The sequence below is a fragment of the Sturnira hondurensis genome, unplaced genomic scaffold (genome assembly GCF_014824575.4).
Source record: "Sturnira hondurensis isolate 20B ecotype Veracruz unplaced genomic scaffold, ASM1482457v3 Scaffold0014854, whole genome shotgun sequence".
NCBI classification, from domain to species: Eukaryota; Metazoa; Chordata; class Mammalia; order Chiroptera; family Phyllostomidae; genus Sturnira; species Sturnira hondurensis.
Window position 1 is genome coordinate 9,725,824 of NW_028087485.1, and position 12,837 is coordinate 9,738,660.

The window sequence follows — 12,837 nt, forward strand, 5'->3', positions numbered from 1 at the left end:
CCCGGTCCCCACACTTGGGGGAATCCAGACTTAATAGGCAGACCGGATGGACTCATATTTAGAGAAGCTGGGAAGTAATAGAGCCCACAGTCCAGGGCTCAAGGTGCAGCTCCACCAGGCTGTGCGGCCTTGGGCAAGCTGCCAGACCTCTCAGAGCCACTTCCCCTGTCTGCAAAATGGATACACTAACTCTCTCTATAATATATACATAGAGGCTTTACGCAGCTCCTGAAGAGCAGGACGTGATGCACAACTGCCAATACCGTTCCACCCACATGTGCTTTGAATGGCCCAGAGGAGGCAGGGTCATGGAGAACAGAGCAGGTCGGGCAGTCTCCCTGGTAGAGGGGAGGTCTGGGCTTGGGTCCTCATATATTTGGCAGAATTTGGGATGAGCAGAAAGAAAGTGCCTGGCAGAGTCTCTGAAGCAGAAAGAATAGCAAGATATTTTTGAATCAAGAAGAAATGAAAACTGTCGAAGAGAAAGAAATTGTGATCAGCATCCTCAGCTCTTTTCCCCAACCTAAGAAAGAGCTTGGCTCAGGCTCCTTAAGCTAATATTTGCCTCTCAACCCCTGGCAGCCACAGCTGAAGGTAAATATTGGTTTAGCCTGGGAAGCGGAAGCCCAGATGGCAGTGTGGTCCTCAGCCAGCCAGAGATGGCTCGCACTCTGTGCCACCAGGCCTAGACACACCCCAGAGGGGAGACCTGACCCAGGGCCTACCTACAGGGAGGCCTAGGCCTCCTCCTGCAGGATAGCCAGGCTGGCCCGCCACCCAGGGGACTGGTCCAGCAGCAGCCTGACCCTTAGAAAGCTTACCCTGGGAGTCCCCATATATCTCTCTCCTCAGCAGGCAGGTGAGATCTTTTACCAAGACCCGGGAGCCTGGGCAGACGTTGGGAAGAAGCAGAATGCCACGCACCCTTGGCAGCGCCCATCTCACGCCCTCCTGGGCTCAGCCACTACCACTTCGACAAGGCAATAAATCTCACCTGACCCTACACCCAGATGAGCCTGGGAGATTCGAATTCCAGGCCTAGCCTGGCTTCTAACTGGTAGGAGCGCTTGGGCAGGCCACGCTTCCTCTTACTGAGAACTCGACAGCCCAGAAGCTGCTGGAAAGTTTCTACTTTCATAGATTGCCCCACCTGGGCACACCCCTTCTCCATAAGTCACCCCACTACCTTTCTGCTTCATCCCCTCCCCTGAAGGGTCTGCTGCCTGAATGACTGCTAATTACCACCCCTGCTCTGTTCCCATGCACGCCCCTCCTGTGCGGCCCAAATTGCTCCTCCTCAACCAGCCCATTCTTTTTATTTCTTGGGCTCCCGAGTTGAAACTCATCTCCTACAGGAAGTCTTCCTGGGTTGCTCCCCAGCTGCACTCCTCTACCCCCACCCCAGTTTTACTCTTCAGTCATAAACTTATTGCAGGGCTGGGTTTATATCACCTCAGAACAGTTACATGGTGCGCCATCCTCCACTGTAAACACTCTTCGAGCGAGGAGAGGGGTTTCCAATTCTTGTGTCTCCCCTCACCCCTGCACAGTGCCTAGGCTGCGGCGGTCACGGAGGGGTGCGCAGAAGCACCCTGTAAGTGGATCTTGGCTCACCAGCTTTCTGCCAGGATCCGTAGCTGCTCTTCCAGAGCCAACATTTCTGGGACGAGCAGGGAGAGTTTGAAAAACTGGGGTAGGAGCTTATCTTTCCAAGTATTATATTAATCACCCCATAAAACTTGTATTTATTTAGTTGCTGGCAGGTCCTTCTTCCTGGAGGTAGGAAGCTGTTATTCTTGGAGATACCAGCCAGGCTTGGGCCAGAGCGCCCTGAGGGAAGAGGGTGCTCTGCACAACAGGAGCCTGGAGGGCTTGAGCACAGCGAGCAGGGGCTTGGCATGGGCGCCAGTGGACTCTGGTTGTGGTTAGGGCGGGAGCCGGGGGTGGGGCACCCGCCTGGAGGTGTCAATCAGGGACAGACAGCAGCGCTGTCTCCACTCTGTCAGGAGAGATGGTCAATCCATCCGTGGCCTCCCATTGCAGCCTATTATATGCCAGGTACCCCAGGTGTCTCTGCTCTTAGGAGCAGACACTACTCAGGTGGGGTTTGAGGGGCTTGGGCCGCAGGTTCCAGAGAAAGGCAGGAGGGGAAAGGGCAGGCTTGGCAGGAAATCTCTAAAGATGAGACACTGGTTTGGGGGACCATCACACCAGGAGAGACAGGCCTGTCCTCGGAGCCACCAAGATAGAGAGACGTCTTCAGAGGAGGAAGAGCAGGGAACCCCGAGGAGCCAGAGCAGTCAGGGTGGAGGGACGGAGGGAGGCTCATGAGGACCCAGGCGCAGTGAAGTGCAGGCAAGAAGAGAGGGGCACGTGGGGAGTGGGGAGAAGGAGGAAAACTGCCCCCAGCGGGGGCACCCAGAGGGCAGCCCACCAAACGAGGGCACGGAGTGGCACGGGGCCTTCGACGATATCCTGCATGCACCTCTTTTAAAAAAATCCACTGAGGAAGAACAAATAAAGACATTACAATCTGCTAATTGAATTTAGGGGCCATAATCGGTGTTTGAAAATGCGCAGGGATTGTGGTGATTTACAGCGGGGACGGGGATCAGCGGGGGCCTTCCCACTATCGGGTGTGCAGAGAGGAGCCTGCCGGGAAATCCAATGAAACTAAAAATGCTGCGTGAAAACCCATTTATAGTCAAAGAAGGGAATTGGGCTGGGTCAGGCAGGATGTCTGGGCTCTGCCCAGGGTGAGGCCCTTCAAGTTATTCTCCAGGCCTCTCCTTCGGCCTGAGATTTGGAAGTCCCATCTTACTTGGCATGTCCCCTTGATCTCCACTCCCCTTATTCCTCACCCCCACCCCAGCCACCCCACTGTCTTGAAGATACAGCCTAAGCCTCCTCTTCCAAGAAGCCTGCCTGGACTCCATCCTCCCTCGCTGACCTCAGCCTCCTCTGACTTCCTGCCTCCCTCAGGCTTACGCCCACTGGAGGGTAATGGGAAAGGCACTGCTTTCACAACAGAACACCCAGTGCAGGTCCCACCTCTGCCACATCCCTACACAGGCAAGTCAGGTCCTCCCTGGGCCTCAATTCACTCCCAGTCAAATGAGGACAAGAAGCAACCCTTCCAGGCCGGCTGCTGAGAGGTTAAACGAGATCACTGGAGGGAAACCATCCCAGCAGACGGAAGGGGTCCTATGACCACACCATCTAGCGATTTACTGTCTGCTCTCATGTTGGGCGCTGATCACGTCTGGAGAATTTGCTTTGTCTTCCCTGATCCCCAGTGGGCCCGGGCCGTCTGCAAGCACGGCTGGATGTGCCTCACCCCACCCACATGCACACCCCTACCTTCATCTGACAAGTCATCTCTCCACCGCAGCTCCCTTCCCTCCCCACCCCGCAAGTGTTCCCTCGCATCCTCCACACGCCCAGCACCAGATTCCACTCTAGAGAGGAAGCTGGCTGGTTGAGACAGGAGTTCCTTCCTCAGGGCCCTTCCCTGTCTTGTGTGGGAACATACATACAGATGGACCACAGCACGGTCCATGCCTCAGCACTTAGAGAAGTGCAGGTGCCACGCAGCGGGACACAAGGAATGGAGAAGACTCCCACCCTGGAAGGCTTCAGGGAGGAGGAGGTGGCTTATGAGCTGGGCCTTGACGCCCGAGTGGAGTTTTGATCTTTGGGGACTAGGAGAAAGGTCATTCTCTGCTGAAGGAAAAGCAAGAATGTTGCCTGCTCTTCCTTTACCCCCTCCCCCGCAGCAAGACTGTGACTTTCTCAAAAGCTGAGGCATTCTTCCATCCCTTACCAAGTGGCCAGGCCCGGGGCTAAGTCACAGTATTCCCAACCACTTTATGAATGAGAAGACTGAGACTCACACAGAAGTTTCCAGGCTGGAGCACCAACGCAAGCTTTGGGACCCCAGTGCCTTGAGGCATGGGGCCCTGAGGACACCAGAGCAGCAGCAAGGGGTTCACTTGAACCTTAAGTTAGGCACTGCCCACTCCACGGTGAGTGGGGAAGACTGGCAGTCATTGAATACCTACTGTGTGTCAGCCACACATAACTCAGCTCTCTGAGCCTTCAAAAGAACCCTGAAAACAGTTATTACTCCCCCCTTTCAGAAATGAGAAAACTGAGGTCCCATAGCACTAGCTCTACAAATAGGGTGGGTGCCGGGTCCAGCCTGGGTCTGCCTGACTCCGCAGCCGGGAGCATGACCACTGCCCTTTCCATCACTGGCCAAGGAGCCCACAGGCGCACCCTGTCACGGAGGCTGGAGGCTCAGGAAGCAGGTTACCCAAGGGCAGTCCCGGTGTCCTGCTATGCCTGCTGGGACCCCGAAAGAGCCTGACCATGACCATGTGAATGTGAACTCACTTTTAGAGAGCTGAAAACCAGAAACTTCCCAAACTATTAATAAAAGCGGCCTCCTGGTTTTTGGAATTTGACAAACAGAAAGTATTCTGATGATGACTTGTTTTTTACATTCACAGTCTCTCTCCTACCCCCATCCCCACCCCCGTCTTTTTTACTCAGATAAAGGTGCTTTGAAAAATGAGTCTCACTGCTTCTAGGCTCTGAAGTCAGAAAGGGAAAAAAGAAGAAAAGTTTTTCAACCACCTCCGTGGCATTTTTCTCGGCAGGGATGGGAGACAGGGAGAACGGGCATTGGTGGGGCCCTCGCATGGTACCCAGGACTGTGCTGGGCACTTGCAGCCTCTTTAACTGAATATATTCTTCCCACCAACCCACTTTACAGATGAGAACGCTGAAGCTCATGCAGGCGCCTTCTGGAGACACACCAATCTGCCAGTGGGCGAGCTACACCCAGAGTTTCTGTGCACGAGTGCAGAGAGGAGGGGGCGTCCTGGACCGGGAATTGTGCTGGGGGCCCGGGAGCAGTCAGAAGAGTCTTAGCTCCCTTTTGGATCACAGCACCTGGATGTGTGCCCTGCACCGAAGAGGCCGAAGAGAGTGGGCACTCACCAAGCAGCTGGACGCCCCGCGTGAGGCCGTAGACGTCCACCAGGGCCCAGAGCGGGTCGGCCGTGCGGACCCCGCTGAAGAAGAGCATGGCGGCTGAGTCGTTGATGCGGTAGAACACGCGGCCCTTCTTGTCCACCCAGAAGGCGATGATGTTGCCCTCGTTGGCGAACTCCTCAGGCAGTGCCTTGGCCCAGAAGCCACTCTGGGAGACCAGGTCGGGGCAGGCGTACTTGGGCAGCGAGTCAGGGTGGATGCGGGAGGGGTCCTTGCTCGTGAAGCCCAGGCGCAGTGCCCCGCTCCAGCAGCACTGCTTCTTGGTGATCTGGGTGGCAACAGGGCGGCCTCAGACCGCTGGCAGCTCAGCCCAGCCTCTCCCCCACTTCTGCAAGCCCCCAGGGGTAGGGGGGGGCCCTTCTCTGCAGACCACCTCCAAGCAGACACCCATGGAGACTCACACTGCCCAGCCTGCCCACCATTTGGGCTCCTTTCCCTCCCCAGGAGACTTCCCACCAGTCTGGCCAGAGCTAGTGGTCCCCATGGCCACTTCCTCCCCACTTCCTTCTTGGCATGCAGGGAAGGTTGAGAAAGGAAGAAGGACGAGGGGACAGAAAGAGGCGGGACAAGGAAAAGCAGAAATGTCAGCAGAGAGGAAAGACAAGATGCAGGGTGCAGCGATGGCCTAACAGAAGGCAGTGCCAGGGGTGGGGGTGGATAAAGTTCAGGGGCGCGGGGGTGCAGTGACAGAGAGTGGGGAGGGAAGCCCACCTTTAGCCTGACTTGCTCGTAGATGAGGACCGGGCGGTTACTGAAAGTGATGGCGTTGCAGAAGCTAGCTTGCCTCTTGACGGCCTTGTGGCTGAGGTCCATGAGGATCTGGGAGCCCTTGGTGTGTGGGTGGAAGAGCAGCGGTGTGGCCAGGAGCACCCCGCCGGGCAGTACCGGCGGGCCGTGCTTCTGCTTGTGGTGGCATCGGTGAGAGGTGACAGGGAAGGGACCTCCGATAGAGTCTGCAAAAAAACCCAAAAAACGAAAACAAAAAAACACAGTGTCAGAGCACTTGGCAATCCAAGAGCTAGACTAGGGTCTCCTAGAGAAGGGCAGATGGATGGGACATAAGCAGAAGTCACCCAATATTTCCACCATCGTGACAGCCTACCACCACTGCCACCTTTTGCCACCGTCCTTCTCCTGTTCCCATCTATTGCGATGCCCCACTTCACCATCTACCACCATTTTATTATCCACCATCATCTACACTCATCCTACCCTCATCCTCCACCCACCACCTACCCACCTACCCTCATCCTCCACCCACCACCTACCCTCATCCTCCACCCACCACCTCCCACCACCTACCCTCATCCTCCACCTACCACCTCCCACCACCTACCCTCATCCTCCACCCACCACATTACCCTCATCCTCCACCCACCACCTCCCACCAGCATAACCAACAACAACTACCATCTACTCTTTCTCACTAGTATTTACTACCATCTACCTTCTACCATCGACCTTTACGACAAATCAGCACTTACTACCAACATCTACCACCACACATTGTCACTCATTACCACCATCACTTATTTTATTCAATAAATATCCATTATGTATCTGCTGAGTACCAAGCCCTGTCCTAGGCACCGAAGATATTGGCATGAAACACACATGGGTCCTGTCCCCAAGAGTCCAGAAAGGGAGATGTGACGTGGACAGAAATCACAATAGAAATGGCAGGCAGCGATAAGTGCCACAGGGACAAACAGGCAGGTCACTTCTCAGGAAGGCCTCCTGGTGGAGGGCAGGAGGAGGAGAAGGCACCGGTGCTGGACCAGCAGGGCTGGGCTGCCACCGAAGACCGGGAAGGTGGGCGAGGCAGGCTTTGCGGCCCCGAGACCACACCCATCTCTCCCCTCCTTCAGGGCCACTTCCCTCCACCCCAGCTGCCCTCCTGCTTCACCTGGCGCTGTCTGCATCTTGGACACAGGTGGCCTCTTCACCCAGGCTCCCTAACAGAAACATAACCCAGATCTGACTCAGGAACCCCTGGTCAGGGGGCTGCAGCTCTTTCTCCTACACACAGGGCCAGGGTACGGGACAGGGTTTGGTCCAGGAAAAGGCGCTTCACAAATGGGTGAGGTTGGTGTCCAGGAGACGAGGCAGAGAGAGGAAAGAACACAGGATAAGCAGTCAGGTGGCTGGTGTCGGCCAGACTGGCTGTGTGACCATGGGGAAGTCACTTCCCCTCTCTGGCACAATGGGTGGCCTCTGCCCTGTGGCTCTAAGACACGTATCAGCATCAAGGCAGCATTAATGCACAGCCTTGGTGGCTGGGGTCGGGGGGTGTTCATTTCTTCCCTAGGACCTGTGCCCATCCATCAGGAAGGGCAGTCCCCTCCCACCCCATCATCTTGAGGAGTGACACAGAGGAAGGGGAGATGAAGGTGGGGAAGTAGAAAACCACAGAATATGACAGAGGCCTGGGATGTTTCAAATTTTGTTCTCTCCGAGGCAGGAATTTAATAATGCAGAAAGTTTGGTCATCATCAGGCCTTCCCAGAAGCCTGCCGCTCCCTCAGGGGGAGCAGGGGTTGCCAGGAAGGAGGGGAAGATGAGGCAGGGTGGGGGGGAAGAAGATGGGAAGAGGGCTCCCAGGTTCCAGTCCAGGCCGTGTTTGCACCACTTTGCACCACTTCGCTTTTTTTTTGTTTTATTGTTGTTCAAGTACAGTTTTCTGCCTTTTCTTCCACTTTGCCTTTTTTGCTTCCTCCTTCCCAGAGGGCCCCAGACACCAGTGTCCACTCTCCAGGGCCAACTGGATGCCCCACAGCTCAACCTCCAGGCCTCTCTGGAGCAGCTTCCTGCACGCCAGGCCCAGGCGGTGGGGGTGCCACCTGCTGCTTTGCTTTTACCAAGGAGACAAGACTGGAATTGCCCAACAGTGCTCGAGGGCTTTGAAAACCATCAAGCAGCGGGAGCTGGAATTGCTCAGAGGAGACCCAGACGGTCCGGGAAGGCTACCTAAAAGAAGCCAAGTGGCCCCTGGACAGTACAGAGCAGGGAAGGTCATTGCAGGGAAGGGGACCGCTGGGGTGAAGGGCACTAGCTACAGGTGCCCTGCCTGGAATAGGCACCCACTGGGTGCATGCCAGCCTCAGGCACAGCTGGGCTCTTAATTTCAAAAAAATACCTCTGGTAAAAGTTAATGTTATGTATTGTTTAGGGATGTAAACACAGGTAGAAATGAAAGCATACAAAAATACCTGCTGGATGGATTGGGTGCATATATTGTGGTACGTCTATACAATGGAATACTACTTGGCTGTAAAAAAGGAATGAACTATTGGTATGGGCAGCAACATGGATAAATTTCAAAATAATTACTCTGAGTGAAATAAGCCAGTTTAAAAAGTGCATACACAATTCATGGATCACCTGCAGGGCATCCATTCCCCTCAAAACCCTTCCTCCCCCTCCACCCCCTCCCATTTGCATCAGCTCTAGGAAACGCATACGAAGCTACAGTGAAAACAAGCAGATCGGGTGCCTGAGGTTGGTGGGGGGAGAGGCGGAGGGATCACCATGGGCACCAGGGGCACTGGGGGGTAAGGGGTGTGTTCACGGACTCGATTGTGAACACGGACCGAGTTCACGGACTCTCCGTCTCCTGAGAGTATGCGTGTATCACAACCCATTCAGTTGTACACTTTAAATACATGTGGTTTTGTGTGTCGGTCATACCTCAGTAAAGCAATTTTTAAACACCTGAGCCCAGCAGCTGGTCAGAGGCTCTCCTGTGGGAGCCCCCTTTCCAGCCTCTGCTCAGACTCCACTCCGTGGACCAACCATGGGACCTCAGAGTCCTTCAAAATGCTTCCTCTTCTTCCGGCCCCCCCAACTTGGGGCCCTGGGTAAAGGCACAGAAACCACTGGCTCTGAGTAAACGTGGTGAGACATCCAGGGGCCCGGCCCTGGCAGGGTCATGCCCAGGGCCCCCCTTCCACAGCCGGGTGTGCCACCTGTAATCGTCCCATGGAGCGCACCGTATTCTATCATATTCAGTACTATATTGCCTCTGTGATACATGTATTGCCACCAAAACACAGAAATGCAAACCGTGTTTTCATACACTGTCCTCACACATGGCTGCCAGGATGCAGAATGGTGCAGCCTCTGTGGACAACGGCTTGGCAGCTTCTCGTGAAGCTAAACAGCCACAGCATGACCCAGCAGTAGCATGCAGGGGCACTTACCCAAAAGAAATGAAAACATGCTCACAGGAAGATCAGCACATAAACACATGGCAGCTTTATTCATTGTAACCAAAAACTGGAAACAACCCAAATGTCCCTCCGGTGGTGAAAGGACAGGTGAACATGGTACATCCACGCAGCAAACACCAGCCGGTGGCAAGCCAAGCAGCACCTTGGCACAGAGAGGCGGGACTGCGAGAGCACCCAGTGAAGAGCACCCAGTGAAGGGAGCTGCACTCCGAAGCCACGTGAGCCTGACCCCACAGATCAGTGGGGATGCGGGTCTGGGAAGGGGAAGACGGTGACCGCACAGCAGCACAAAGGAGATTTTTTAAGGTGACAGAAATGGTCAGTAGTTTTATTGTGGTAGTGGTTATACAGCTCACACATTGGTCAAAACTCATCAAATATTCATGTTAAAGGGTGAATTTTATTACCTATAAATTATACCTCAGAAGGAATAACAGCGATGACTAACAAAACAGGTCTTCATTAAGTGCAGGAAGGCGAGGTTGGGATCTCTGATGGACCCAGCCCACCACAAGCAGTGCCGAGGATTGGGGCCATCTAACAGGGGCCCCCAAAGCCTGGCCCTGCCTGTCCCTCTCTCCCTGAAGTTCCCTCCTCATGCCGTTCCCTGGCCTCTCTGGGTACGAGGAGACTTTGGCAGCTGCGAAGCACCTTCACCGTTTTCTGGGCCCGCCAAGGCCCGTGCCTCCTCCCACCACAGCGGGGTCCCCAAGGCTGTGAGGACAGCCCTGTGCTCAGGCGCTGATTCAGCCCCTCCTCTCTGTAGTCAAACTCTGTGTGTGACTGACTCCCACCCAGCCACTCTGTGGGGACGACGTGAAAACCCTCTCGGTCCTGCAGGACGCCTCCTGTCTGTGGACCATGGTCACTTGTCACTTGGCAAGCTCCGGCTGAATTCCCAGCCCTGACCCACCAGCCTCGCCACGCTCCCCGGCCCCCGTGGAACACCCAGCACCCAGCCTGCCAGTCCCACCACAGAAATAAACATCCCTGGGCTCTGCCCCTCTGTCCTTCCTGCTGCCCGTGGCCCTGGCCCAGGACACACCATTTCTCTTTGAACAAGGGCCAAGGCTACCATTGTAGCCACTTAGACTCTGCTCTGCACGCCCCCGGGGGGCACCATCCTCCTGGGTTACAATAGGAACGGTGCCATCAGAGGTGTCCAGCATGGCAGCCCTCACTATCCCTACTTCTGCCTTCTCCCCCCTCCATCTCAGCTGGCTGTATGGTCTGGGGGAAGGAAGGCAAGAAAGCAAAATGAGAACTAATCTTGAGAACTGCTCAGATACCACGGACCAGCCAGGGCCAGGGCTTCTTTCCTACACCATCCAAAAGGGCTTCCTCCCTTGACATACACTATGACCTCCGAAGGTCCTCATTCTATGGATGAGTAAGTTGTGATTCAGATTGGCTGACCAAGTTGTTTGAGGTCACACAGCAACTAAGCGGAAGAGCTGGGACTTGAACCCTGGTCTTCCAATGCCATGTTCAGGGTCCTTTACGCTACTCAGCATCTAATACTAACATTCATTTTCCCCCCAATCCAAGATGGCAAGTGTAATGGGGAAAGGGTGGTAGAGGAGGTGCTGGCCAGTCCCAGCATGAGGCCTCAAGATACTGGGCCTGGGTGGAGCCCCAATCCTGCCTTCTGGCTCCCAGCAGAGCTCCCAGCAAGGCACCAACCCAAGTGACAGGTTTATAAGCTTCTTGGGAGCCACAGCGGGGGCACCCACCACAGGAAAGGCTGCCTCCGACACAGTGGAAACTGCCCCCCACAGCCCATTCCTCCTGGGCTTTTATGAGCTGCCAGACACAATCCTGGCCAGCCTTCCAGGTGACCCTCGACCAGCTCCAAGCCACATTCCTGCCTCTCAGTGGAGTCTCAGGGGAGAAGCCCAGTCACATTGTTACCTCCAGAGTGACCCCCTCACTGCTCCCCGCCAAGCTCTGCCCCAGAACCATTCTGGCAGAGCCCTGGGTTTGCAGGCCAGCTGAGCTGGACTGCTGAGGAGAGGCAGGTAAGGAGCAATGCAAACGACAATGACCATGCTCTATGTGGCTTAACAGGCAGTGTCTCCATACACCCTCAGTGCATCTCTGACACAGGTCCTCAAAGAGAAGTTACTCATCAAAGTCACCCAGCCAAAGTGAAAAGCCCAGATCAGAACCCGGACCTGCTGCCTCCAACTTCAGCAGCTCTGTCACTAACTGTGAGACTCCTGGGAGCCTCAGTTTTCTCATCTGTAAAATGGGGGTCATGGCAGACCATCTTCATGGGGTGCTTGTAAGGATTAAATGAGATGATGTGTGTGAAACTAACCCAGTGGGTGGTTGCTATAATAATAGTCACAGGTATTAATCAAGCTCTAACAATTATGTAATTATTATTATAGCTATTGACACTAATCTGTGCTCACCACACCTTTGCTCAGCCGTTCCAAGACCCCATGTATCTCTTCCCTGCCGCACCTCCTCAAACACCCGCCGAATGCCCCTGTGTTCAGGGTCACTCTGTTCTGAGTCCGTGGCCGTGAATGCCAGTCCTGGCAGACCATTTGCGTCCTTCGTGAGAGAGCCTGCTCTCATTCTCTGGACAGTGCGGTGGAGCAAAGAGCTTCAGCACTGGAGGCGGGCAGCCGTGAGTTCAAACCCTGGCAATGCCACAGACTTGCTGTGTGAGGCTGGGCAAGTCACTTCACCTCTCTGGACCTCGACGTCTGTTTCTGTAAAATGGGGTCACTTTAGCTCCCCTACCCACCTCTCCAAGTTGTTGCGAGGACCCAGTGAGTTTACAGATATGAAAGAATTTTACAAACTTGAACACCTGACCCCAAAATAATGCCTCTTTTGGGGGGGGGACAAAAGCAACCACCACCACCAGAGGAAACGATTGGCTCACTTCAATCCAGACATCTGTTTCCTCATCCCAAATGCCCTAATCCCAGAGCATCAGGGAGGTCTGACCTGGACGAGCTTGGGTGCATTCATTGAACGAGGCTCTCTCTGACAGAAAGACTGTGGCAGCCAGTTTCGGGGGGGGGAGAGCAGGTGGGAGGGGGCTTGGGTAAGAGAGAGGATTGTGNACTAATCTGTGCTCACCACACCTTTGCTCAGCCGTTCCAAGACCCCATGTATCTCTTCCCTGCCACACCTCCTCAAACACCCGCCGAATGCCCCTGTGTTCAGGGTCACTCTGTTCTGAGTCCGTGGCCGTGAATGCCAGTCCTGGCAGACCATTTGCGTCCTTCATGAGAGAGCCTGCTCTCACTCTCTGGACAGTGCGGTGGAGCAAAGAGCTTCAGCACTGGAGGCGGGCAGCCGTGAGTTCAAACCCTGGCAATGCCACAGACTTGCTGTGTGAGGCTGGGCAAGTCACTTCACCTCTCTGGACCTCGACGTCTATTTCTGTAAAATGGGGTCACTTTAGCTCCCCTACCCACCTCTCCAAGTTGTTGTGAGGACCCAGTGAGTTTACAGATATGAAAGAATTTTACAAACTTGAACACCTGACCCCAAAATAACGCCTCTTTTGGGGGGGGGGGACAAAAGC

The 12,837-nt window shown here is 54.8% G+C and overlaps 1 protein-coding gene across 1 annotated transcript in view; it reads right to left on the reverse strand.

The window, feature by feature from the left end:
- NEURL1 (neuralized E3 ubiquitin protein ligase 1) overlaps positions 1-12,837 on the reverse strand; it is a 76,350-nt gene that overhangs the window by 14,710 nt on the left and 48,803 nt on the right. Inside the window, exons 2-3 of the mRNA XM_037064014.1 lie at positions 5,770-6,011; positions 5,005-5,326 (exon numbers count right to left, since the gene is read on the reverse strand). Of these exons, the coding sequence (XP_036919909.1) occupies positions 5,005-5,326; positions 5,770-6,011 (564 nt within the window). The remainder of the gene's footprint in view (positions 1-5,004; positions 5,327-5,769; positions 6,012-12,837) is intronic.